The following is a 27,400-nucleotide window of genomic DNA, read 5'->3' on the forward strand; positions in this document are numbered from 1 at the left end:
GGGCTCTCAGGGCAATAGTGTGTCTGCACAGCACAGGGGCAGATCACAAATATTAGTAGCCGATTGCTACGCTCTAACGTTACCTTGAGCTGGTGAGGTCAAACCTGTGCAGGAAACTTCATCTTAAACTCTTCCCTGTCAAGAAAACGAACTCCAGCCTGGCCCAAAGCCATGGCCCTGAACTCTGCCGAGGGCTTTATTTCTTACTCTGTGCACAAAGCCTGTGTTTCTCCCCCATGAGAGCCCAAAGCGTCCAGGGCCTGGAGGTCTAACCAGAGCAGAATTCTATGCACATCACTTCTTTTTCTTTGCTCCTGCTTTTTCCTTTTTCCCTTTGTCTTTGCCCTTTGGCTCGTCCTCTTTAGGCTTCTTGATGATTTTATAGGGGCCAATGTTTCGGCGAACCATTGTGCCTCTCCACCAGGCCTGTAGCTGGAAGCAGAAAAGAGGGAGAGTTAGTTTTCCAAAGCCAGAGTCAGATTCTTCCCTGTTGAGAGCAGCTGGTCTTGGGGAAGTCAGCTGCCATTGCGCACACGGCTTCCCCTCCATGGGGGTGTCAAGTACCCCCAGGAGCTCAGTGCTGTAGGAAAGGGGATGGGCTTTCTGATTGTCTGAGGTTACGTTTATGTAAAAACATTACATAATTGTGAACTTGAGAGTACCAGGGAATACTGCTCTGTGACGCTTTCTGATCTCCAGCCCTTCTCCCAAGGCACCTGCTGGGAGTGCCTGAGCCCACATCCTGTCTTAAGTCTGCTGTCTGCCAGCTTCTCCTCGGCCAGCAGCAGCGTGTCAGCTGCCAGTGCAATCTTCAGCTGGCTCCATATGCACAAACCCTGCGCCTTGGAAACGTTCCAAACGCAAGTGCAACCCACCCTCTGTGGTGTCATCCTTGCTACACAGGTGGTGTGATGGACAAAAGGCCCCCAAATCTCCACTCTGGGAGCCATGACTTTACCCTTTTATTTCCTTCCTGCTTCGGTAGATGGCTGTTAACTTTGTGACTGTTCTGCCCAGAGAGAGAATAAAGGGGTGGGGAGAACAAACAGCAGCTTGGACACGCAGCAGACACCTCTCTTCTCCCCACCCACAAATGGAAGCCCTGGCTAATCCCAGCCCATGCCGGTCAAACCTTTTTCTACGTGTTGCTCACAGAACACAGCCCTTTCCCATGCAGATCATTAATAAGTCACAGCACTGGTAGCTCTTTCCCTTTTACCTTCTGGACGCTCTTTAACTCCCGTGCGTCCTGTTCTACCTTTCTTCTTGCTGCCTCCTTTTCCACCCGATCCTCAATGATGACTTGTTCAAATAACCGGCACTGCAGAAATGCACAGAGACTCTTTAGAACATGCACCAAGGGCATCATGATGTCTTTGAATTCCAGAGCTCCCTGCACAAGGCTTGTCCCTGGGGGCTGATGTGTGAGCCATGGGCCTTCCTCCCTCGGTTCCTTTCCATCTGGTCTGTCCCAGCTCTGCAGTGCAAATATTGCTCATAACTGTGTTGACACTCGTAAAGCAGCGAGCTGAAACCTTGCATTGCCTGGACATATTGAACCCTTTGATCTTGTCATGCAAAAAGGGTGTCTTGTGTGGCTTCTAGTGGAACAGATGTTGGTAGGAAGCCAATCAGAGCCGATGGTAGAGGAAGTGGTAGAATGATTGGGACACAGGGATGACAACTGATGTTGTAAGTTTCGCATGCAGAATGGAAGATGAGTCCCTCGACAGCACAAAGAGTTGAGTGTCTAACTCCACAAGCAGGCGCTTAGTACTCAGTAAACTTAAGCTGTGTCTACCGAGGTGGGAGGGGGAAATAGCAGCGCGCACCAGTGTAACCTCCTTCATCGGGACGCTGTTAATGTGAAGTAGGACCCTTGTTTAAAACTATGTATTTAGGAAGTTATAACATGTTCACAAATCCTTGCCATGTAAATGTCAGAAACAAACAGTCACTACAACAGTGAGCTTTTGTTTAAAGAGACATTATACAGGAATATCGTCATCAGATCTTTCCGTTTTACAAGGTTCAGAGTGAACATCAGTACAACACCTAGAATATGTTGTTTCTAGTGATTTTATTAGAACTAGGGGCCTTTTAGTTCACACCCGCAGTGTCCACACGGGAGTTACACACAGCACTTTGGTGCAAACTGCTATTCACACCCCTGTCGTCCAAAGTGCGGGGCAGTGGACGAGCCCTTACAATGACAGCCCAGTTAGCCTGCAGCATCCAGCTGCCACTGGCAATGAAAAGAGCGCCTCTCCCCTGGACTAGCAATAGCTTTATGCGATCCATGATGGGGCACACACTGCGAAGGGCCATGTCCTCACACAGGCTGTTAATAGCCCTTCAATTCCGTGCCAGTCTCTTACACGCAAAGCAGCCCTAGGGAAAATAGCAAACAATGGTATTTCTTGACCAGAGTCACATGCAGAGAACACAGGACCCATGACTCCTGTGGCTCTCTCCCTGACACCATTCCCTACTGTGTTGTACCTGCCTATTCTGTTGAATGCTTCCAGGGTTACTCTAAATCCTCTTCCCTTGTTCTGAGTGAATGAAAAGAGTGAGGGTGGGGAAGGGCCCAGGCTCCAGCTTTTGGAGTGCTGCCTGGGCAGTGAAATGCTGGTTCACTGAATCCTTCACTCGGCTGCTGATCTCTTACCTGCTTGGCAAGTTCCTGCAGTGCTGCTAAATCGTTTGCCTTTGATGCTTTTAGAGTGTTCAGTTGTTGCTGTTTAGACTCCGTGTCCTTCTCATACTTCTCCATCCAGTATTCTAGCTTCTCTTCCAACTTCTGTTTGGGAGACACACTGACACTGAGCACGGTAGACAGAATGCATTGGGAAGGATTAGTAATGCTACTGAAAACTTTCTATCGTCTGATCGATCTTCTGTCTTTCTGTAAAAGTAACACTGATGTTACACAGCACAGCAATTCCTCAGCATGCCCTAACCCTTCAAAAAGCCAAAATCCTGGAGCTAGTGTTGAGCCACTAGTGGTCCGCAGAGCCCTTCCTAGTGGTCAGCAGGTTGAAACCTTTGGAGAGCCAAGCCATGGAGAATTAAGGGGCTGTGGGGCCATATCCCTCTGAGTGGCCTGGAAATCTGATCTATTTGCAGTGAAACTACATTAACTTAAAGCCCGATCATCTGAACATCTTGTGGCGGGCAGGAAGAGAATTCACAACATTTGGATGAACAAATCTCTCCTGTTTGAATTTTGATTTGGGGGAAATGTATCCAAGTTTTACAGGTAACCGGCGTTGTGTTTTATGGGCAAAATGGTAATTCCAGCAACAGTCTTGAAGCTGGTCGAGGGATAGATGAACATTAACTGTTTTGCTCAAGACGCTAATTGCTACCATAGCAATAAGCGGATGTGATTTTTATAAGTTGCTACCTTAAACGCTAATTGAAAACATTTGAGTCACCCACCATTTGTTGTTGCCTGAGGAAATTTTCAATCTCCACGTGGACTCTAACCTCCTCATCAGTTTTGATCCTCAGCTTCTGTGATCAATAAAGACAGAGCAGGTCAGAGGCTGTCATGGCATGCACGTATGCATACATTGCTACGATGTGCGCTGGTGAGCGACTGCGCGGAGGGTGAATGGATAGCACTTCTGAATGTGACAGGGGTTGTTGCACTGCAGGATCTATAAGAAGCCGCTTGTTCTCTAAAGGAGAGTGAACTCTAGGAACGAAAGGGTAGGGCAGCATTAGCAGCTTCACAATGACTGTAGTATTGGATGGTGAGGGATGTGACATGGCATTAGCACAGAGACTTGCACTAAAGCATATCCAGCATCATGGCAGAGAGGGGTGTACCTCATGATCAGCCCCTCCCCCCAGAGCCAACCCTGGCTTGTATTGATGCCCTAGCAACACACATTGACTAGCCCCCTACACCTGCGATCTGCAAGTCGAGTCCTTTTCCCATTCGCTGGTGCAGCCCATCACTTTTCGCCCCTCACCCTCCCAACTTCCATATGCTACGCATCCTCCGGCATCGACTGCAGCTGTGGAGAGGCACTGGTGCCTGGTTAACTAGCCTCTTGCTGTGGTTTGTGTCCTCGGGGTGGCGTTCCAGAATGCAGAAGGTGGAATGGGAAGAGCCCAGCACTGCAGGTGCCCATTAGCACAGCTCACGACACAGGGCTGCCAGCTCCGAATGTCTTAGCCGCTGTTCCTCTTACTCCCCTCTATCAGGGACTGCCACTGGGAGCCCAGAACTGAATCAGAGCCTCTCTCTCACGCACTCTCCTTTGGACTCTGTTCTGGGTGCAGAAAGCCAGAAGCTGAGGGCAGGGAGATGAGGCACTGAGGGGCAAAAATATATAGGTATATCCCACTTGACGTAGAGATGGACTATACTGTTAGCTCTCACGCCTGAACTGAAGGGGCAGGGATGCTGTCTGTTCAAGATTCATCCTTTCTCCTGAGTGTTCATTAGGCACCGAAGATAAACAAGTGTTAACAAAAAACAGTCCGTCTAAAAACTCCGTCCCCTCTCAAATGCTCAACTTTCACGCTTGCTTCTTGTCATGTCATCATTTCACTAGTTGTACAGGCATCCACCAGAGAACCATCCAGCCTAGACAGGACCTGAACATCTAATGTAAAAAAATGAATGGAAAAGAAAAGGCTTTGATCTTTAAAAACCATCCAGACGACCTTTATCCATCAGGAGGAAGTCATAAGCCCATTTTTTCCACTTGAAAGCCACTTCTAATGGAGGTGTGTGTGTATGGGCCTGCCTGACTGTGTGTGTAGATGTGCATATAGGAGTTGGGCCTGCCTGGGGGCTCCTCCAGAAATCATTCAGTCCTTGCAGCAATTCTGCTGTTGAATAATCTCTTCAGCCTGCATCCTTGGGATGGGCTCCTGGAGCGGGGGATCTTTCCAACCACACACCTTCTTCCTGCAGTACAATTCTCCTGTCCGGTGGCACCCCGTGCAGCTATCTACCAGTGCTAATGATTAATGCCATCCCATTCACCCCATTATTTTTGTGAGCTTGGTGAAGTAATGAGCAGTCTCTTGCCTGTCCCCTCCCTGCATAGCTGAATAGAAGTGGCTAGCTGACTGAATTCACCAACAGTGGAAACCTGCAGTTAACCAGCTTTGTCCTTGTCCTGTAATTACAGGGAACAGCAACATACGGGTTTAGAAAACAGGAGGAAAATATGACCTAACAATGAGGTACTACAACCATGGCAGTACCAGAGCCATCAGAGAGTGAACCTGTGCTCAGCAGCTCTGCACTGCGCACTTAGTCCCAGTTCTGTCTTACTGTTAACTTCAGGAGCCAAGGAGGTGGTGGGATGGAGGAGCCTGTGCCCCCTGTATGTAAAACAATCCCCTCTGTGCAGCGTGAGTTATATATTGGCTGAGTCTGGTGGCAATGCAATCTGGAGTCAGCCAGCTCTCCTTAGGAGCTGGAGATGTTTTACGAACACACCTAAGGACAGTGCTTACCTCTGTTTCATTGAACAGGTCGTTCTCTGCATTGCTGCACTTCTTCTGGGTCTGGTAGACCTGGAGCTCTGTGTCTTTCTTCACATAGCGGCTCTCCATATCTGTCTTCGCCTTCATCTCTTGAAGCTGGTCTTTGAGGTACGCAATCATCTCATTCCGGTTCTGAGGAGTAGGCAGGAGAAAGGGGTATATGGGGGGAAAGGGAGCTAAAAGCAAGCTCCAAAATGCAAGTCTCCTCCCCATTTCTTGTACCACTACTCCAGGCAAACTCACCCGTGTCCCACCCCGCGTGTTTAACAATCATAGGGCTGAAAGCTTCACTTTCCCCCAGAGTGTTGTCCAAGAGCAACTTGAACTTCAAAGAGAAATCTACATTTTAACCAACAGTATAGAAGGAAGCAAACAAATAGGGAAGGAGTCATTATCTGGAGATCGCAGTGACACACTGGGTACCAGGACACCTGGCCTCTAGGGCCCTCATTCAGGAAAGTACTTAAGCATGTGCATAACTTTCAGTAGTTCCATTGATTTCAATGGCTTAAAATTAGCATATGCTTAAGTAATTTCTTGAATTGGGGTCTATATCTGGCTCTGCCACAGATCCCTGTGTGCGCTTGGACAAGTCGCAACCTCTGGGCCTCAGTTTCCCCATCTATAAAAAAGGATGGCATCTCGGTCATGAGGGTGCTAAGGTTTAATTCTTTAGTTTGCAAAGCATGTTGGGCTCCTTGGATGAAAGTTTTTGTGTAACCAGAAAACCTGTAAGCAACTGCAAAGCAAATTTAAGGACAGGAGAAAATTGAACCTTGCTCTGTTCATATGTGCCACTACTTCTTTGAAAGCGTATCAGGGTGGACAGTATACATTTTGTTACAAAGGCACACACTTTGGGTGCGTAAAGGGTGCTGAGGAAAAGCAGCTGGCTATGTGCTATCACCCCTTCCTTGCTCCCTCTCACTACAATGCAGAGCTGAGATTTCCAGATGCAAGTCATGTCTGAGGGAGCTGCTCTGGCAGCAGGGACTCCTGAGTTGAAAGATACTGAGCTGATGTCAGCGGCTGAGTGTGTTTCAAGATGTTTGAAAGCACTGGGGAATTGAAGAATGATTCGGTTTAGGGTTGGGTTTTTTAGTTTGACTTGGTTTCTCAGGGTAACAGATGAAGATTAGAAATCCAGGACTGTAACTAAAGGCAAATTCTCTTGAATATGAAAAGCACATGACATTGTGCTAAGAATCAAAAGGTCAGAAAAGCGCATTTGCAGTTACATAAGACCGAGCCTCATGCATCTGGTTTTACTTCTTGCGCCACGTGCCTTTAATTACTCCATCAGATTCTTCCTGTTTGCTTGCTGTCATGTTACCATGGGGTCAACATTCGTCAGCTGAAGCCTGTGGCTGAAGAGGAAACACCGAAGTGCTGGGATTATTTAAATGATTCGAAGCCCATAGAAAGGCTCACATCTTGTCTCTCAAACAGTGCACCATCACATTTCTTCACTGAGTAAACATAGGAAAATCCCACGGGGAAAAACCTGCCCCATACGACTGTGTTTAAAGGCTGGTGCCGCATGAGTCATTTGAAGAGCGTTCCTTTTAAGAAGAATTTGGAACAACTGAAGGGAAAATCCTCCCTCCACACACGCACTCACTGTCCCATCAGGGATAGTCAGGGAGAGCAAACTGTGTTTATAGGGCTTAGGTTTGTGTCATGCATCCACATTTTTTTCAGGTCTCTCAGACTGAAGATCATTTTACAGCCCAAACTGTCATATGGCTTGAGACAAATGACTTTATAATGAGCAGAGGGTTTTTGGGTAATGGCTTATATTTTCTTCTGCATGAAACGATGTGGGGGACGGGAGGGTTATTGTGCTTCCAGCTGACAGAAGGGGGAGTTTGTCCCATAGCTGCATTATTTAGAATGGCCTCCTACACCACAGTGGATAAAGGAATAAAGCGAGGTGGTGCTCGTACAAAAACACCACTTACAAGTAAAGTTGAGAGCCTAACAATATCAATAGCTACCCAAACGCACACCATCGGTACCCTCCTGGTGCCTGGTAAGGATTTGGAAACAGGTCAGAAAAACAAGCTCCTAGGAGGATGCAAGGCACTCAGGCACCATGGTGATGCACACAGAATAAGAACCTGAATAGATTTCTTTCTTTATTCCTTAACTTCCAAAAACAGAAGAGAGTTCTTATTCTAAAGCCACAGGGTTTAGATGAGATGTGCCAGACTGCTGTTTTTATTGTCTTGTGCGGTATGGTGTGTTCCTAGTTTTTATTCACTTCATTGTGTTATAAAACATATTCATTATAACTAGAGCATCTGGGTTGCTGCTAGTAAACAAAGATTATTCGTGGCCTGTAAGAGCCATTCTCAGTGCATATTGCATCCAAATCTTCTTAGGAAGGGAGGGATCAGGTCAACATTTATTTATTTTGATTTATAACAGTGAAGTGCCCATCCTAAGCTCCATGCACTTCCACAATTAACAGAATAAATCGTTGGGCCTTTTTATTTGTGATGTTTTTCAGCTCCATTAAAAATACAGGTGAGTGGGGAATCCATGTTTGCCAAAAGGACAAAATCAGTAGGGAAGAATATTTTATACTCAGTACAGAGAATGAGGAGAGAAAAATAGCTGAATAACCCTGTGAGTTATTAATTAGTGTCATGTTAAGAGCTAAGACAGCTCAAAACAAGAACAGACAAGGAACATACCCTGAACAATGAACGTGTTTTTCTAAACCTATGATTATATCTGCTTGTTTTTGTTTCCTTTTTCACACTCAATATAAAGAGTGGAAACTGCCATGGGGGCTTTAATCCTCTGCTCCATCTATTGTTGCTGCTTAAAGTCTCCATACTCAAGGTTTCTTTTTTTTTTTTTGCAAATTAGTTGGCAGGATGCCAAATCATGAAAGTCTCTGTAAAGCTGCCTATTGGAAATTCCTCAGTGAAATGAATAGAAATCATTCTCCCAGGGGGACCTAATCGGAGAAGGTTATTTTTTAGCAACGGGAGGAAAGCAGGATCTGAAATAAAAACAACAAGAGTTCTGTAGCACTTTAAAGACTAACAAATTTAATTTCAGCAGGCATAAGCTTTCATGGGCTTCAGCCTACTTCCTCAGATGCAGTTGGTAGAAATAATACAGCAAATATTGGCAACATATATAGCTCCATCTTGATTTATCATCATGGATCAAGCTATGAGGAAAGCCAGGATGAGGACTTTAAGCTAGAAAGAAAATGACTGCAAGCCACACTTTGTGAGGCTGATCACAAAGGTGGAAGGAAGATACTCGGAGATCAGAGGGTAAAGGCTGGAAAACAGAGGATCATCACCTACCGCAAAAGGGTTTAACAAAGTCCCCGGGGGTTGAAGCATTTTTCCTAGTACTGGAAAGAGCTCCATCTTTGGCACCAGACCAAACCAGAAAGCCAGTTCTCCCTATTCATTTGTTCTGGAATAGCTGCTCCTTATGTTGGTACAGTGCATAGGGTGTTTCCCTGCATTATCCTAGGGGTGACCTGAATCTGAACTGAAAGGGACAACATACACTAAATTCTCAAGTAACTGCCACACTGTCAGAGGCCAAATAAAACAACTAACATTTCTTCTAGCTGCCAAACAGAGGTCAACAGACTTGTAAACTTCTGTTTCCCCCTTAGGGCCTATGGGATATAGGTTTGAGTCCCAGTTTCAGCAGTAGAAGATAAGAATATATTAAGCCCACATCTACCTTTTGCAGACCTGTCTGTGACCTCAGATTCTTTTAGATGCAATGCCAAACTGAAGACCCTAAAATCCTCTAGAAAAAGAATCCTCTCCATTTCTCCTGGAAAACCTTTGAGCTCCTGTGACTGTATTTCCTTGGTTCACCATCTTACCTTGTAACCATTTGTTCCTTCAATATTGCCTTCAGTGGTTCCTCCTTTCTGTGAGGTTCAGCAAGACTCTGTCTTTCATCTCCTCCTTTTCTTCCTCCAACACCTATCCCAATTGATTTCATCTGCCCCCATTTGTCTCTTCTAGCACCTCTATGCTGATGACTCTCAAATCTACTTTCCACACAGCATTTTTTCATGTCTCTCTGATATCAGTTCTGGAGGTTCTGTTGTTTCCTCAACTTATACATGGTTATATCTGAGTTCATCCTTTTTACTCACAAACCATCTCTTCTCTTCTCCAATGCCAATACTGTCCTTGGCAGGCTTGGAGCCATGGGGTCATTTTCAGCTGCTCTTTCTCTTCCATGCACATCTAAGCTCTCACCAAGTCCTGTTGCTTCTTCCTCCCAACTTCTATAAAAAGTAGCCCTTCCTCAATGTTCCTTCAACGTGAAACGCTTTTCCATGCCCAAGTAATCTCCTGGCTCAACTACTGCTAAATCCTCCTCTCTGGACTCCCTGATTTCCATCTCACCCACCTCTAGACCATTAAGAATAAAATGACCCTCATTTGCCAGTCAATCAGATCACTCCTTTATTCAGATCCTCTGCTGGCTCCTCCTCACCTACTCTGTCAAGTGTCAGGCTCTTGTCCTTGTCTTCAAAGCTCTGCATAGCTCTGCCTCTATCTCGGCTTGTTTCTTTACACACACCCTTAACTCCATCAGTGATGCAGCATCATCACTCCCTTCATTTCCTTCTGACTCTCTCCTGTTCATGCATTCTCCCATGCCAGCCCTTATGCCTGGATCCACCCTTTATCACAGTGCATTTTGTCCCCACCATCTCTATTAACTCCATCTTGAAAACCTACTTATTCCACTAGGCCTTCCAATGCTAATTCCTGTCAGTATTATGTCATCCCCCTCCCAATTAACATCTTCCTCTGGGTCTCCCACTGCATTCAGATCTGATCTCTCTCTTAGATTGCAAAATCCCTGAGGAAGAGACTATTGTAGCTGTACAGCACCTATCGGTGCTTTAACAGTAATTAACAATCATTGAACCCCCAGAACAATGGTGATGTAGCTACAGTTGCTCTTGTTTTGTTTATATTTTTCCCAAAAGTAAATTCCCTGCCTGCCCCGAAGTGAAAATGTTACATGTGTGCTCACACCCTTCCATCAGACACTGTGAACCTCCCTAGGAATGGGAGATCACAGTCTGGGCATGCTCAGTAACACACTTCCTCTCTAGCATGATGCCCATCTCAAATATTCTCACCTGAAGTTCTAATTCCTTTTCTTTCTTGACATCTTGCAGCTGTTTCTGGAGGGACTTTATCTCCTTCCTTCCTTCCTCCTCCCTAGAGAAAAAAACAAAAGGGAAAAACCCTACGTTCTCTTGGATACAGCAAGAGAGTAGGGTTTGCTTTCCCCAGGAACAAAACTTCCTGCCTTCTGATGCAGTTTTGCACCTTACAGAACACAGCCCTGCTCAAGTTTGCCCTGAGAGCTTGTAGGTAAGAAAGCTCAACAGGACCATAGGGTGAGCCACCTTTAATTGGCCAGTTGGCAAACAGACAATTTTTTGTCCACATTAAGCTTTAGGGAGGCTACATATCTGAAAGTCATGAACTGGGATGTCACCGTGCAGCTGACGACTTGTTAAATAAATCCACAGTGAAGTAATATACGGTATGTACCACTGCTGAGCCAGACAGGGGAACTGCTTGGGAGAATGAAGCAAAAAACATAGGATTCTCCTAAAAAAGACTTGTGTAGACTCCACAAAGACTTGGTTTATTTGGCTGAGCGGGTAGGGGAAGAAAGCCTACTATCTGGGGACAGTTTCTGTACTAAAACTCCCAGAGATTTCAATGCAGGCTCATGTCCCTAATTAATACTAGTCATTTCCAGATTACACAGGCTTTCGTTTTTGTAAGATGCTATTTTTGTGAAGGGTGAACTGAAAATCTATATATTTAAAAACCAAACGTGTTCAAATTCTCAAATCAGTAAGGGCAGACCGAAATCCACAAAGATGTTTACATTTTAAACAAAATCACTGTACTTTTTGATGCAAGCATGCAGTTTCTGTTATTGATGGGCAATTGGAATAGATTTTATTTTCACAGACTTTCCACTTTCTATTATTTTCTTATTTTATAAAGGTAATCTGTGCCTTAAAATGTGCAGTCAGTAGCTTTCCAATTTGTGTGGCCCTTGCCCATGTCACTGATTTTTTTCTCAGGTTTTATGCTTATGATCTAATATCCATACAGGGCGATGGGTGCATATAGTACCTCATTCATTAATCGATTTGATGGGTCCTTGCCTTAAAGATCTTATACTCCAACATATATTCCATCTTGAAGAGTCGCTATCTGGATCAATGTGATAGAATGAATTTCCATTCTGAGTACAGGATAAAGGCTATTTTTAGACTAACAGGTTGACAGTTAAAAATCAAACGTATGTAAAACTGAGGGCTTCTGGTTTTCAAGTTTATTAATTTTATTTTTCAGGGTTTATTTTTAATAATTTTGAGTTCTTTGTAGCTGTCCAAAAATCAGGCAGGTTCAGGGCTTTCTCTTTGCATATACTGTAATGAGTAATTTCTTTGTAATGTTCCCTAATCCACTTTAATATAGTACTGTTTCAAACAGCGCTACATTCAGGAACACTAAGGAACCTTTAGTGCACACCAGCAGAGTCTACACAGACCAATTAATCCACAACACATTGGTGTGCTTTAGAAATCACACACCCCCCCTCGTCCACACTACTACTCCATGTAGACAAGCCCTTAGATACATGTAACCATTGCTGGTGTTTGTCCGGTGTTTATTGGTGTGGGGGTTTTTTCATTGGGTGTTTCATCGATTTTAATGGACAAAACTGAAAATCAGCAGCCACGTTTTACAGGAAAACGTATAGGGCTCACTCCAAAAGAGCATGCCCAGAGAGGTGAACCTTTAGCACTGATTAGATACATTTGATGGGTGGAGAATAAACTGAGATGTCCTTTTCAGGTGTCACAATTTGTCCATTTTCTGCTTGAAATATTTGATGGTTATTCCACAGACAGTTACCACTATGCATTTTTCTTCTGCCCCCTGCATGGGTAAGCAGAACAGATCATTCTAGTTTTAGATAGTGTTGTACGCCGCAAGCATCCACTTGAGGAAATTAGACACTTCACACCTAGGCCTCTGCTGCACTGGGGAATTGCCTCGATCACAGCTATTGGTAGCCACCACTGTAGCTGCTTAAAGTCATGGTGTGCACCAGTGGTGCTTACCCTTGCTTGAAATCAAGGTAAGCTTCACCCATGCAAATCGCAGTTTTGCCAGCCTACACTAGATGCAGGATTCTCCCGTTTGCTGTATAGAACAAAGCGGCCTTAAAAAAGTGGAAAATACTCCTGATGAATCCCCCTTGTCTCACAGCTGCCATTTTGGCTGATACACCTGGGATTGACTGAAGATATCCAGAGTAAAAACATGAGCTGCTACAGCTTGAGCTAAAACTCTCTATCTGGGACTGTAACAAACTCCTATTTGCTGCAGATCGCCAGAGGGGAACCTGTAACTCACTCACCAGTGGTTTACACTTGTCTAAGGTAACTCTCTGCTGATGGAGGCAGCTCTGCAACCACTGTGCCAGCTGCTTCCTGTCCCCAGCATAAAGGGAAGGAGGGGGCATTCCCACGGTAGATAAGGTGCTAGGCCCAGAAGTACTTCTCTCCCTAAATGTAATGTAATGAATCTTTACAAAGTACACGGAGATGCTCAGATGGAAGAAGCTGTGTTCTCTTGTATATTTTAAGTAGGAACATGTGCTCAGGAGCAGTGGCGAATGAAGCTGGGAAGCTGCCTAACACAACCCTGACCTGACGATGATGGTGTGGAAGTTAGACTTCTTCTCCTCCTCTCTCTGCACAGCTCGCAGCAGGCTCTGAAACGTTCCTGAAGTCTGCATCTCCTGCAAAGTTTCTGCAATCACATTGCTTGCATATTGCCTGCCAACAAAAACAAGGAGGAACACAACCGTTACTTAGACAAAGATGTTATTTTCTGGCAGTTCGTTGCCTGGCTCAAATATACAGGACCCTTTATTGGTCCCTGCTAAAAAGTTACAGTAATGTAATGTCCTGCATCTCGTCTGTTTGGATTCTTGCACCAAATCCAAGGCTTTTCATCTGCATGACACAGTTTTTCTGGCATTGCTAAAATGGCTAGGAGTGTGGAAAAAAACCACTCCCCTCACCCACCATAGTTATGCTGGCAAAACCCTGGTGTAGACAGAGTTATGTTTCCCACTGTAACTCTCACCTCTGCATTTGGATTATTTTGTAGTATGATGGAAGGGTTAAGTTTATGCCTTAAGAAGGTGCAGTGTGGCTGAATTATCATAGTTTAACATTTATATTAGAGTAGTACCAAGAGGCCCCACTCAAGATGGAAGCCAATTGTGCTAGGAGCTGTACAGACATTTACAAAGATGTGATCCCTACCCTGAAGAGCTTATAATTTACCAGTATGTACAATTTCCTGATGCATATATGATTAAATTCTCAGCAACCATTTTGCATTCATTTGGGATTTTTTTTGCACTGAATTCCCTTGAAGTCCTTCATTTGATTTTGCTGCTTAATTATACAAGCCAAGATTTTCTAATACATGTGCCTAATGTTAGACTCCTTAAATCAATGAGAGCTGCTATGTGTTCAGCACTCTTTCAAATCAAGCCATCTAATTAGGATCTTAAATGTGGATTAACATCAGGTTCCCTTTTTAAAAAAAATCTTGGCCTTTGTGTTCATTATCTGTTTTGTAAAGCAGGATAAAGTGGCATCGTATGAAATACTAACTCACTGAGCTCAAGAGACAATGCTCAGCCTTTTACCTTAATTTCACTATATGTATTTGCTAGAGGAACCTTGATCCCAAATATTAAAACACCAGTACTGGATGGATCCAGGGATGAATTATTGAAAGGTCATCACTTTGGATTCCACTAGAGTGACCAAAAGTCATTAGCACTGGGCCCTACGTTGCAGACCTTTGAGAAATTAGTCGGTTGTGTCAGTGCATTTCCTACTAGATGGGTATCCTAGTTCCCAAATCACAGTAAATGGCCTCCTTACTGTTAAGCAAAGCAGAGGCCAGATCTGAATAGGTCTTGAAGACTAAACACCCTCTTCCCTCCAGAGATGGTCCCACCAGGTCAGGGGTGAAGTACATCTTCAGGAAGGAGAGAGGGAAGCTTATACTGCTTCTATCTGATCTGGAGATAAATGAAGACTTCACAGCCTTCAGATCTGTCATCTGGCACCTCTCAGGACAAGTCACAGTCCTCTCTGATCACTCACCTATCAGCTTGAACTTTTCTGAGGTTATCGGAGGACACAGCACTCTGTTTTGAAGCCCTACTAAAAAGATGATTGGCCCTTTTTAGATCTCCACTTGTCTCCTGCAGCTGCTGCTCCAGTTCTGTGAACTTCAGTGACTCGGAGGGAACTGTTGGCCTGTTCTCTGACCTTGCTGACATGAGCTGTTCAAACTTAACCCCCAAATCCTTCTGGCTCTTGATGATTTCACTAATTTCTTGGCTATCAATCTATAAGGGAACAAGAGATTTATGTGCATAAGGGACAGAAGAGAAATGAAGAATTCTATATAACAGAAGAGGAAAAAGTTGATTAAACGATAGATTAGAATCACACCCACAGCCATTATGTAGTGTATTAAGAGGCGGGAGTCTGAAATCCAAAACAAGATCTTGATTTTGCAAGGATCTCTCTCCCTCCTTAACTTTAAGCACAGGGGCGTTGGCTCATTGAGGTTAATGGGACTATTCACAGTGTGTAAAATTAAGCATGCGCAAAGGGCTGTCCAGGACCAGGACCAAGGTGAAAACTGAGGAAAGAGGGTCACCCTATCAGCTATTTCTCATTTAATTGCCACCAGCATCACCCGGAGCTTTGTCTACCTTATTTCTATAGTAATCACTGTATGATGTGCTCCCTTCTCAACAGAAATGTAAGAGCTGGATGAATGTGTTTGTTCAGCTGTTTTGTGTGGTGGAGGAAGTACAAGGAGAATCAGGAGGGGAAGTTGAGAATACTGACAGCTACTGTTGTAACAAACTGCATGGAAACATTTTGGATATTGTTTGGCAGTCTAAGGTGTGACCTGGAAAACAAAAGATAAAGATCCTCCACGGATGTAAATTATCATAGCTCCATTGAGTTATGACAATTAACCAGCTGATGATCTGCCCCAGATGTACTGTGTGTATGTGTATATGTGTGAATAGATATATAAATTGTATACACTAAATGTGCACAGACAGGTGCAAATAAAAAACCCTTGACTTGAAATGAACAACATTAAAATAGCTTGCATCTCAATCTCTTAAATGACTGTACTGCAGAAAAACCTAATGTAGTATCCTCAGACACTTTGTCAGGTACCTTAAAATGCCTAGGATAGTTGAGTTACCGAAGGAGAGAGGGTTTGTAAATTGCATGAGGTGCCCTGTGTTTAGTTGGCTAGCAGATTATTTTTGAGGCAATTGCACCAAATTTAGCAAATGGAAACACTCCATTCTTCTGGGGGGGCACATGAAAAGGAGCAGTGCACCCTAGTCATTGATTGAGAAAGTTAATGAATTATCAGCTGCCACTGTGATTAATGTTATATAAACTGTCATAACTCTGACTGACTTCTACAGCTCCAGCAGCATGCTAAGTGGTTGGCAGAAGATAGGGTCCCTTGAAATGAAACTGACAATTTAAAAATGAAAAATAGGGGATGGAGTGCAGTGGCAAAATGACAGAGCAATGGTGTTAGCACACAGATTGCTACTCCCTATACATGGGCATAATTTTCACTGACACTATCACAAACTGAACATGGGTGTCAGAAGGAGAACACCCCCACAGAATCCTTAGAAATGTGTTTGCTCTGTGGGGGTTCGCTGCTAATACATCAGAATCTGTCCACACGCTATTCAATGAATGAGAATCCATATTTGGGAGCAGGTGTGTCTAGCTCATAGATCTCATTTCAGGGAAGGAATGCCCTCTACTGTATGGCTTAAGCATTAGTCAGGCTCTGAATCCAGTGCACTTCAAACTTCTTGAAAATGGGTGGGAGAGAAAGGACTGGAACATGAAATTAAATTTTACTTTACTCTTCCTCTCTGCTGATGCTCTGGCATGGTGAATAGAATGAAGCATAAGACTAGATACGCTAGGTTCCAGTCATTTATGCCACTTCAGTCATGAATGATGCTTCAATTATATCCAGTTCCTTCCTTATAAGGAAGAAAAGTTTTGTAACTGCTTAGCCTGGAAGTTGGCTGCTGCCTTGGGTAAAGGTAAGATTCTTAAGATAGCTTTGATCTCTGTCACCAGTTATTTGCCTCTCAAGATTGTCAGGTCCACTCGTGTCCTATCACCCTGTTTGCCACTCCATCACCTGCAACTGCCTCTTTCTCCACAAACATCTCCGCACCTTCCACTAGGCTGTCTCTAATGCATGGAACATCCTCCCTGTCCCTGAGCTGCCCTCTCCTTCAAATCTCCCCTCTAGAACCACTTATCCTGTGATGCCTATTATGAAATCAGCCAGTTAATGAGAGCTAGGCTGAGGAGCAGTTGGTTAGTTATAGACTTAGGCTGAAATTTTCAAAAATGATCAGTGTTGGCCCAACTCTGTTCTCCCTGAAGTTAATGGGCGTTTCTTCTATGTGAAATGGGAGTGTCACAACGGGAGTGTCTTCTATGAGAGCTGAATTACATCAGTGCTAAGTGCTTTTGAAAATCCTGTTCTTACTTGCTTTTTAAAAAGAAAATGCATATCTGTATATATAACTTAGTTATGCTTGATCAAATTTCCCTTTCCCTATTCCTTTTCATTGTGGCTGTCATCTTCAATTGTAAGTTCTTTGGCTTCGTTTACATTCGTGCAGTGCCTGCCTGAATGGGACACCAATCCTTATTAGTGCCTCTGGGTACTACTGCAATATAAGTATTAAAATCAGGCCCCAGCTGAACAAGATGATGCATTTATAACGTTCCTTCGCTGTGGGATACTTTACAATGAATATTTATCAACATTTATTTTTAAGAAGAGTCAAAAGAACGTGAGAAGGAATAGCATACAGGCAGAAAGAAAAACAAGAGAATTTTAAAAATAGAGGTACCTACATTGCTGATGTCTGTCCTGCCCTCATAGGAAACTGGCATAATATATCCAAGAATAGCAAGCTGATCAAGACAGTCCTCCAGCACAGCACAGATTTGCACAGCTTCCAGAAGGGAGAATATTTCCACCTTTTTATTTGCCATGTTCTTGCTAAGAGGAACAAGCACAGCACGTGACAATGAGAGAAAGCATGGAGTTAGTAACAACGGTTTAGGTAAAACTAAATACTGAAATAGCCTTAAATCTGCAGCATTTTATCTCTTTTCTAACTTTCTGTATAACCTGCCCTGCACTCATTACCCCAGAAATCATGCTCCCCTACCTGCTGCATTTGAACATGGTGGGACTCGTGAAGACAGAGAGCTGTGCTTAACTCACATAAAACAAAGAAGATTCACAGTCCTCGTCTTAGAGATGTATGGGCAGCCTGAATCCTAGAATGCAATTCTCCAAATTGGGTCAAGTGGCCTGGCCACCCTGCTCAAATTGAAGCATCTAGTGCCAAGATTTGTAGACTCCCCATCCATATTCAAAATGAAGGTGCCTGTTAGCTATGTTGAACTCCATAGGCTGCACTCTTGCCAACTTTTGCTTTAAACTGTTCCTCATCATTACATTTAATAGTGTTGGGATCATCCCACTGACCTCAATACAAGCTGTTGGGAGCTCAGCGCTTTTCAAAAATCAGACAGGAGTCTACGTATGGACTTAGGAAATTAACTTTCGCCTCCTATTTTTGAAATTCTGAGCAAGTTTATTTCAATTCAAATGGAAAAAGTACTTTACTATATAAATAAGCATACCCATGCCATGTCTGCAAATCCAACAGCGCAGCATTAGACCAAACGGAAGCTAAATGGACTAGTCAATTTTCTTCATCGAAGCTGAGCCAAATGCATAAGTAAACATCACCATAAATAGTGAGAAAAGTAAGTTAGAGGTTTTTCAATTTTGAGTTTGTCATCTGAACTGTAATATAGGTGAAGACATTTTTATTGTACATACAGTACAGATTTTTACTCACACTATCCCTTTTAACAATAAAACTTAGGAGGAATGCGTGTCTTAGGTTTTGCTTTTTGCAGCCAGTGGGGTTTTTAGAAGGCAAAATAAACATGATGGTGCTGAAACCTTCATACAATTTAAACTATGGATTTGTGCAGGTTATTTTTAAAGAAAAAGGAACAAATGCCAGTCAAGATCTCACACAAACTTTATTTTTGCTTAGTAAGTTTCCAGAATTATTATTTGGTATTTGAATAGCAGCTTCTGGTCCCACTACAGCCTTCCTTCCCACGCTCCACAAACAATAAAAACCCACCACACATGCGCACGCATACATACATGCACACAAGAGATTGTACAGCAACACAGCACAATAGGACCTTGATTCTGGTTGGGGCTTCTGGGTAATACAGTAAAGTCTAATAAGAGAAGTCTCCACTCATCCTTATCTGTCTATTGTTGGACTTGGGCCATGTTTAAAATCTCATGAACAAACACTCAAGGTCTGCAGAACATTACAGCCCCAGTCCGCAAGCACACTCTGGAAATGGATCAGACCATGCCTGTCAATGTGATAAACAGGGTTCAGGCATGGTTACACTCTATGCATACTAAATTGGTTTAGATTCAGCCATACTCTGCATCTACACTGGAATTAGAGTGAGTTACTTTCTTCAGCAACTTCTGGACTTGAAGAAACTGTAATTATTTAATATAAAAATGTGAAATTAGTTTCAAATAGGCAGAAGATTAATATAATCTTGAAGGTTTACCAGGTTTCCAGCATCCCATGCTCCTGTTAATACACTTGTAGTATGCTATACCTTCTAGCACCCCCTTAGTGAGAGGGGGGGCACTGCTCTGGTCTCTCAGTCCAGGGCACAGCCCTGTAGCTGTGCAGTTCAAAGCATCAGCCAGCCCTTTGTAGGGGCAAGGGGAGCTAAAGCAGTCCAAACAAAAAGTCAGTTTGCTTCCACAGCCAAAAAAGGCAGAATCTGAGGGCTTTGGGAAGCCAAAGCAGAGAAGATTACCAGCCCTTCTCTGTTCTGAGAGGACGTGGGCAGCCAAGCCATTTCCCCAGTCAGCAACCCCTGCTCTTAGGGGGCTCCTTCACAGTACCACCCTGTGCTTTGTCTTATATGAAGCTATCATCACCACCTTCCTCATTCATTTTTAGCCAAGTTTCGGGGGGTTTTAATATTTTTCCACAGCAATTTTTTTTTTCCACTATTCCATGTCCCTGACATTCTCACTAGTCCCTTTAGTGAACAATCTTGGATTCCAGGCCGACTCAATTACGGTACAGAAACTTTCTTTCCGTTGAATATTTCCCACAATGCCATAGAACATGATCAACAGTTTCTTTGGCTTTGCACACATTACACAGCTCATCTTTATTTCTTTTTAATAAGTTCAACTTATTTAAGGCACAATGACCTGTTATCACTGTAAAATTGACTACTTCACTTTTTCTAGAACGACTGCGGAGCATGGTGTTATCTTTGATTTTTGAGCATCCATCCTAAAACCTTAGTCCTTTTGTTTCCTTAGACCATAGTTCTTGCCATTCCTTTGTAAGCTCCTTCATTATTACACCTCTAAATTCTTGTCTACTTAAGAATATCTTAATATCCACCTCCGCATTTTGTCAGAGCTTGTTTTGCTGCTTTGTCAGCCATCTCATTTCCACATATTCTGATATACACCAGAATCCATGCTATTGTTACACAGATACCTGCTTGCATTATATCTGTAGTCAGGAACATTATTTCCCTTATGTAATTTCTGCTTTCCAAAGTCCTGTTCTGATTGTCGTAATGCCTGACAAGGAATCAGATAAAATTACAGATGCAGCCAGTTGCACATCTTTTATCCAGGTTAGTGCCAACATTATCCCTATTACTTCAGCCATCAGAATGGTCACGTAATTTGACAGCCTTTTAGATTTAGTTGGGTTTGGTCTTGCTTTGAGCAGGGGGTTGGACTAGATGACCTCCTGAGGTCCCTTCCAGCCCTAATATTAGATAATTCTATGATTTCTCAATTCCAAAACAAGAAACACAGAAGGCTGTTCCCATTTTACTTGTTCTGTCATCTTCTGATCCGTCTGTATAGACTTTGCAAAGCTGGCCCCATTTTTCATAAATAAATTCAGAAATGTCATTGGTCATAATGAATGGGTTTTTTCCTTTTCTCATTTTTTTCATATAATTCCAAATCTGCAAATGGGGGAATAACTGTCCAGCGGTAATTTGATTTTCCATAACAAACATTTTTTAGTTTTTTTTTTTTTTTTTTTAACCTATCTCCTTTAACCATTTGTTGACCCTGATAGTATGAGGTAGTCTGTAGCAATCCACATAACTGCCTACTAAGCTTCCAGCAATCCTCATAAATCTGTTGTGTGCTTTTGTTTTCATTATTCCCTTTTACCTTAGCCCAAAAGGTTAGATGTAGTAGTTTCATCCTTAGATTTATAGGTTCTTCTCTAGCGCGTATTTGCATCACACACTGGTGTTGTTATCATTGCACCACAGGCCAATCGCAGAACTTGGGCCTGGAGTAGTTCCAAGTTTCTAAGGCTATGTCTAGGCTGAAACCACTACTGTAGCTGTAGCTAAATCAGTGTCGCCACTTACTACAGCAAGGGGAGGGTTCTCCCGTCACTGCAGTTAATCCACCTTCCCGAGATGCTGCAGTTAGGTAGACAGAAGCATTCTTCCGTCGACCTTGTGCTGTCTTCACCAGCGCACACCCTTGAGCAATATAGCTGGGTCAATTTAACTTTTTAGTATAGAGCTGGCCTAAGTTGTTTTTGAGGCTGAACCAAAAGCTTGGCATCTGTAGTCTAAAATTGATCTTAGCAATGCTCTGTACTTCATCAATACCTTCTTTTTTGCACCCCATTTGTTTCCAGCTACACTTTTGAGTAAGTTCATCCTACTTTCACACTTTTGTATATTATCTGTGACCTTTCCAAGTTGATTTATTATCAAACAGTACTTCTACAAACATAAACTTAAATTTTTTCACCATAAAGAAATAAGTTCCAGTCTTCTCTAATTTTCTTTCTGGTTAAACGCATTCCCTTAGTTTTTGCAAGTGAGAATTTAAATCCCCAATCATTTCCTTACTTCGAAATTCTCTGGAGTGCCTCATTTGTGTTTTCCACGTCTACTTTAAGTCTGTTATGCTTAGTCTATATAGCACAGTTGTCTGCATGCTTTTGGGAGGTTATTTATCATAATGGAAAATAAAACAAGGCTGATAATACTCCTTTGTGGAGTTCCGCTTGTAGGCTTTTGATAAAGCTGTTCCCATTTTGACTTGTATAGTTCTGTCACTTAAAAAGTCCCTTATCCACCAAACCATTCTCCCTTTTATTCCAATTTTGGCTAGTTTATATAGGAGTTCTTCCCTCTATAGTATGCCATATGCTTTTTCAATGTCTAGGAAGACTGTTATCAGAAAGTTCTTAGTCCTTATGCCTTTTTTTACCTCTGTTGCTAGTCTGACTATATGATCAACTGTGCATCTTCTGTTTCTGAAACCACTTTGTACCTCAGTTATATTTTTCTCCAAGTATTCCACTAGTTTTACATTGATCATTTTTCCCATGATTTTACTCCACAAGTGATGGGAGGGCAATAGCCCTATAAGCATCAGATCTTGTATGTACCTTGCCTGGTTTCCTAACTGATATCACCAATGCTTGTTTCTGTTCTACTTGCAGCAGTCCTTTCTCCCATATATCATTATCCACCCTACACTGACCAGGCACCTTCCCTTTTAAGAACCCGCCCATCTCTAGGCTTGACAAGACTCACAAATGCACCTGGTTGAAGCTGATTGTGGCCAGAGAAGCTCCTTAATCCCCATGAGAGTGGGGATCTGCCCACCCCCAACGCCTCAGAATTATATTAACCTGTTTTGCAAATGAAACATACTGAATAATTTTCTGCAGAATTACAGAGTAGCTAGTCATTTCCCATTTTGTACTTGTGCATTTGATATTTCCTTCCAAAGTGAAGCAGTTTGCGCACATCTCTATTGAATTTCAGCTTGTTGTATTCAGACCAATTCTCCAGTTTATCAAGGTTGTTTTGAATTCTAATCCTGTCCACCAAAGTGCTTACAACTCCTCCCCGTCTTAGTGTTGTCATCTGCACATTATATAATTATAATACACTCCATTATCCAAATCATTAATGAAAATATTGGTTAGTAAGAGACCCAGGACTGATCCTTGTGGGACCCTACTAGATACACCCTCCCAGTTTGACACTGAACCATTGATAACTACTCTTTGATCATAGCCTTTCAACCAGTTGTGCACCCACCTTAGAGTAATTTCATCTAGACCACATTCCTCTAGTATGCTTATGAGAATGTCATGTGTGATGTGTCAACAGCCTTACTAAAATCAAGATGTCATGTCTACTGTTTACCACCATCCACTAGGCCAGGAACCCTACCCAAGAAGGAAATTAGGTTGGCTTAGCATGATTTGTTCGTGACAAATCCATGTTGGCTATTATATATTATCCTATTATTCTCTATGTGCTTACAAATTGATTGTTGAATAATTTGTTCCAGCATTTTTCCAGATATCGAAGTTAGGCTGACTAATATATAATTCCCCAGATCCTCTTTGTTCCCCTTTTCAAAGACAGATACTATGTTTGCCCTTTTCCAGTACTCTAGGAGCTCATCCATCCTTCATGAGATCTCAGAGATAATCACTAATGCTTCCAAGATTGCTTCAGCTATGTCTCTTAAATGAACACTATCAAGGAGAAATCATATTTTGAAAAACGCCTTTACCACTGTTACTAATAGGACGTTGTTAAAACAAAGAATGTCAAAATACCTCCCTTTACTTGTCACCATTAATGATGTCGTTTATTCTTTTGACTTAACTCTGACAGTGAAATTAGTCTAGGAAACCAAGTTAGTAAAAAAATAATACAAACTTCTTTTTTTTATACTCAGAAACAAGTAATCCAAGGAAGAAGTGGAAAATACAAGTCCTTCTGACTGAATTTTTCTTGTAATAAATGCCTTAGATAGTTTCCTTTTGGGTTAACAGGCACTAGTACAATGTTGTGGTAGAGATATGTTTTAAATTAAAATTTTGTTTTATTCATATTGACATTTTAAACACAACCGAATTTTTGGGTCTAAACTAAATGAGACAAGTCCATTTGCATCTGGTTTACATAAAATGTGTAGCCACATAGATGATAAAATGCTTCAAAAGATTCTCTGTGAAAGAGCTGTGACAGATTATTATGCCAGGACTTTTAAAAGAAAATAGTTGAAGGCTCCTTTAGGAAAATAAAAAAAACTTTTTTGGATACAAAGGCAGAATTTAATAGCCTCACCCTCCTCCCCATCAGCAACTTCTATCCAGGAGAGATATTAATGTCTTTGAAGAAAACTTAAAGCTGGAATGTAATGTTTCTCTAAAGCCTAATGTTGTTTTTGCTCCTTCTGTATGCTTCCTCTTATATCCATGTACTCAGCAGATGTTGATGCCAAACCCGTGGGCTCTGCCAGGGTTTATGTTCTAATATAGATACGCAGGAAACCACTGTCTGATGAACTGAGAAATATTACAAATACGGAGCCCCTCTAGTTGAATTCTATTTTTAAAGCAATACACACAAAAAGTCAATCCTGATTCAGTCACTGCCATCAACACTAATTACTGTATTTGACCAGATTCCTTGATCAAATCTTAATTACAAGAAAGGACAAGTTATGTGAAGAGACTGAGCATCCCCCAATATTATGGGGTGATGAACAAATGATCATATGCTCTCCCTGCTGTCCTAAAGGGAGGGGAAGTTTTGAAATAATTTTAAAATAACGTTATAAATGGTCTGGCCTGGTAGCCCTTTGGGGACTGCAGACCACACACTGCCAAGTGAGAGCCCTGAAGTCATGTCTTTCTCCATCCTGCCTCCTGCCACCTGGTGGATTGAAATGGCTGAGGATGCAGAAAACTCAGGAAACACCTTGCATCACTCGGCAGGGCAGCCTCTTTGAGCCACTTAAGGAGTGATGATAGTCATGGGTACCAGTGAGGAAATTCAAAGCAGAGGCTGCCACTTGACCCTTAACTCACTGAGTTTTGCAAGCGTATTGGCAGAGTCAGATGGGTGAGCTCACATAGCAGCTGAACCTTAAATCGGAAATGCCCTTGCTTTTACTGGACAAGGACTGTACAGAAACCTGACTAGTACTACAAAGTTAGAAAGCAAGTTACAGATTTTAAAAAATAAATATTGATAAATTAGAATAATCTCACTTCTTGACTTTTTATATGACTCACTGTAAATTTCATTCTGAGTGAAGAGAGAAACTTTTTTAGCCTCTAATTTCTATGGTTGGAGGGATGAAAACCTAGTGAAACTGAGTGTGGGCAGCATGGAAGCACCCCCTTTGTAGAAGCTCCTACACAGAGTTTAGCATACATAGCATATGTGACGACAGGGCTTTGGTGACATCTACTCTCTGTGGCACCAACCCCCATGGAAACCTGTGGGATTTTGCAGGTAAATTAAGTTTGCCAAGGCAGGGGTCACATCCTTTGGCTGTACAGGGAGGTACCTAGCATGCTTTTGGGTGTTGTTAAAATAAGAATAATTAATACAAAGATTCTTTCAGCATTAACTTCCTTGTTCCCTCCCCACTGTAGAACGCAGTGACGGGAATCCAGAAGCAGCAGCTGGGCCAGAGTTCAGTGGCTGCAAAGCTCTTGCAGGAGTCATATTATCAGGGCAAATTAGCACAGAGGCACATGTTCTCTGTATAGTTGGACCTCACCACACTGGATCGCCTCCAAGATCCAATCACTCTAGAGCTGAACCCACTGATGCAGACAAAATAAGTAGGATTTGGCAAAGGGAACATCACTGATTTTCATGCTCCCTATGTGGGAGCAGCCCTGAACACAGCCAAACCTGACAAACATATTCCATATCATATTTTCAGATTCCTGAAAAAGTTCCTCCAGTGCTTTTTTAAAAATGTCATTAATAGTGCCAGATCTTGAAAGATGCTGAGTGTGGTACAGCAACTGGGCCAGAGTGCTCAGCTCTGCACCTTCCCAGATCAAACCCTCAGCCTCCAGGGGTGAGGAACTATAATAGAGTCCATTAATGTTTTCAAAAGCACATGAGCTATTTGAGAGCCTAAATCACATTTTCAAAAGTGACTTAGTCAGTAAAGGTATGTCTACACTGACGGTGGCAAATTCACTGCCGTCAGATCGATCAATTGAGTGGAAGTGAAGACACGCTCAATCGACCCAGAAGTCGATCTATTAAAACCATCTCCATAAAAAGCGTAGCGCTGTGCCGACGGGTATGCATTTCCTGTCAGCGCAGCACAATGGAGATGACACGCTAAACAAAAGTTACAAACTCAATGGGAGTTATGCAACCTATGCAAAATAGCTTGCGTAATTCCCATCAACTGCCACCGAATTTCGCTGACCATATAAACTAGGCCTTAGAAGCCCACGATTCAGCGAAAGTCACTTTTGAAAATGGAGTTTCAGCCACTAAGTCACTTAGGGCACTTTTCAAAATTTTACCCTAACTCCCTACAATGGCATTATCTGCATGGGAGGAAATGATAGACATCAGAGATGAGGCCCTGATTCCGAAAAGCAGTTAAGCACATGCTTAAGTCTGTTCCTATTCAGGAAAGAATTTAAGAATGTGCTTATGTCCCAATGAAGCCCAAATCCTCAATCCAGGCCTAAATGAAGGATTAAAGTTAAATTTTAAAGTTACTTACGATTACGGTAGCATTGAAGAAGCACCAGGGGCTATCCAGGTGCATAGGAAGACACAGACTCTTCTCCGAAGAGCTCACTGCCTAAAAAAGGCCAAAACACAGAGGAAGGTTGTGGGTACAAGACACAAGCAGCGTGACTAGCGTGATGGCTCGGGCACAGCATTCTTGTCATCACACTTGTCTCTATGACACCCCCCTCCCCCTCCGCTGCCCCTCAACCCAACCATCCTTCCTTGCTGCTCTTTGCTCCTTTTTAATGATGGCCCGCTGGGGTTTAATCCTCCCCGGGTGCCTGGGTGTCCAGCGTAGCCGTGGCCCGGCTGGCAGTCGGGCTGGCCTCGGCTCAGCTGCGCTTTGCCCCCTTTCTCATCCAGCCCAGTCCTTGCGCCCCGTTTGTCGGCGGTTTGAACCCTGCCCGTTTCCCCTGTTGTGTGTCGCAGCAGAGGGGGGAGGGGCGCGAGCTTTCAGGGTGTCGGGGGCGCCCGCCATGGCCTTGGCAGGGGGGAGCCCCCGGGCAGGGGAGACAGGGTTGCCCCTGTGGGTGCTCAACAGGAGGGGGGGCCTGGCTGGCTACGTATCGGGCCTGCAGGCTCCCTGCGGCCGGGGGCTAATGGGGCGCCCCCCCCGGCTCTGCCATGCTCTCATGGGCTGCCCACCCCTGAGTTGCTCTGCGCCTCAGGGGCCCCGCTGCCATCCACGCGGGGGAGGGGCCGCACTGGGGTGGCCATTGCTCTCCCACCCCCCCGGGGGTCTATTAGCAACGGCGCGCGGGAGACTCACGAAGAAGCCTCAGGCATGGCAGAGCTGGTCTCCATGGCAACCACCAAGCTCGGGGGGCCTACCTCCCCTATTGACTACGCAGCTGCCTGGCTGTCAGGTTAGTTGGCCGCTGGACCAGGCCCTCGCGGGGTTTTTGCCCGAAGAGAAAGGGGCAAAGAGGGATGACAGGGCCGCCGTTGGATTTTATTCCCCTTCCGGAG

General features: G+C 43.4%; 1 protein-coding gene across 3 annotated transcripts; it reads right to left on the bottom strand.

The window, feature by feature from the left end:
• Positions 1-163: 163 nt before the first annotated feature.
• IQCG (IQ motif containing G) lies at positions 164-27,385 on the bottom strand. 3 transcript variants are annotated; one of them, XM_067561112.1, is made up of 11 exons: positions 27,263-27,385; positions 26,421-26,501; positions 17,609-17,756; positions 14,765-15,012; positions 13,283-13,411; positions 10,673-10,754; positions 5,488-5,649; positions 3,445-3,516; positions 2,672-2,803; positions 1,220-1,321; positions 164-432 (listed from the first exon to the last, which is right to left on the bottom strand). In XM_067561112.1, exons 3-11 carry the CDS (start codon positions 17,747-17,749, stop codon positions 295-297), a joined length of 1,206 nt encoding a protein of 401 aa, XP_067417213.1. In that variant the 5' UTR covers positions 17,750-17,756; positions 26,421-26,501; positions 27,263-27,385; the 3' UTR covers positions 164-294. The 3 variants fall into 3 exon arrangements, with proteins under 3 accessions (XP_067417213.1, XP_067417211.1, XP_067417212.1); XM_067561110.1 differs by having other exon boundaries at positions 3,445-3,519; positions 27,263-27,377; XM_067561111.1 differs by lacking the exon at positions 27,263-27,385 and adding an exon at positions 27,201-27,218 and having other exon boundaries at positions 3,445-3,519.
• Positions 27,386-27,400: the final 15 nt, after the last annotated feature.

The sequence above is a fragment of the Emydura macquarii genome, unplaced genomic scaffold, assembly GCF_026122565.2.
Source record: "Emydura macquarii macquarii isolate MOO-44397 ecotype Brisbane River unplaced genomic scaffold, CSIRO-AGI_Emac_v2 contig_2365, whole genome shotgun sequence".
Lineage (NCBI taxonomy): Eukaryota > Metazoa > Chordata > Testudines > Chelidae > Emydura > Emydura macquarii.

Excerpts from the sequence above, each read along its gene's own strand:
- IQCG (XM_067561110.1), bottom strand. The coding sequence starts at position 17,749 with ATGGCAAATAAAAAGGTGGAAATATTCTCCCTTCTGGAAGCTGTGCAA. Across the intron at positions 15,013-17,608 it reads GCAGGACAGACATCAGCAAT|ATTGATAGCCAAGAAATTAG; the intron begins GTAGGTACCTCT and ends GTTCCCTTATAG. Across the intron at positions 10,755-13,282 it reads TTCCACACCATCATCGTCAG|GGAGGAGGAAGGAAGGAAGG; the intron begins GTCAGGGTTGTG and ends TTTTTTCTCTAG.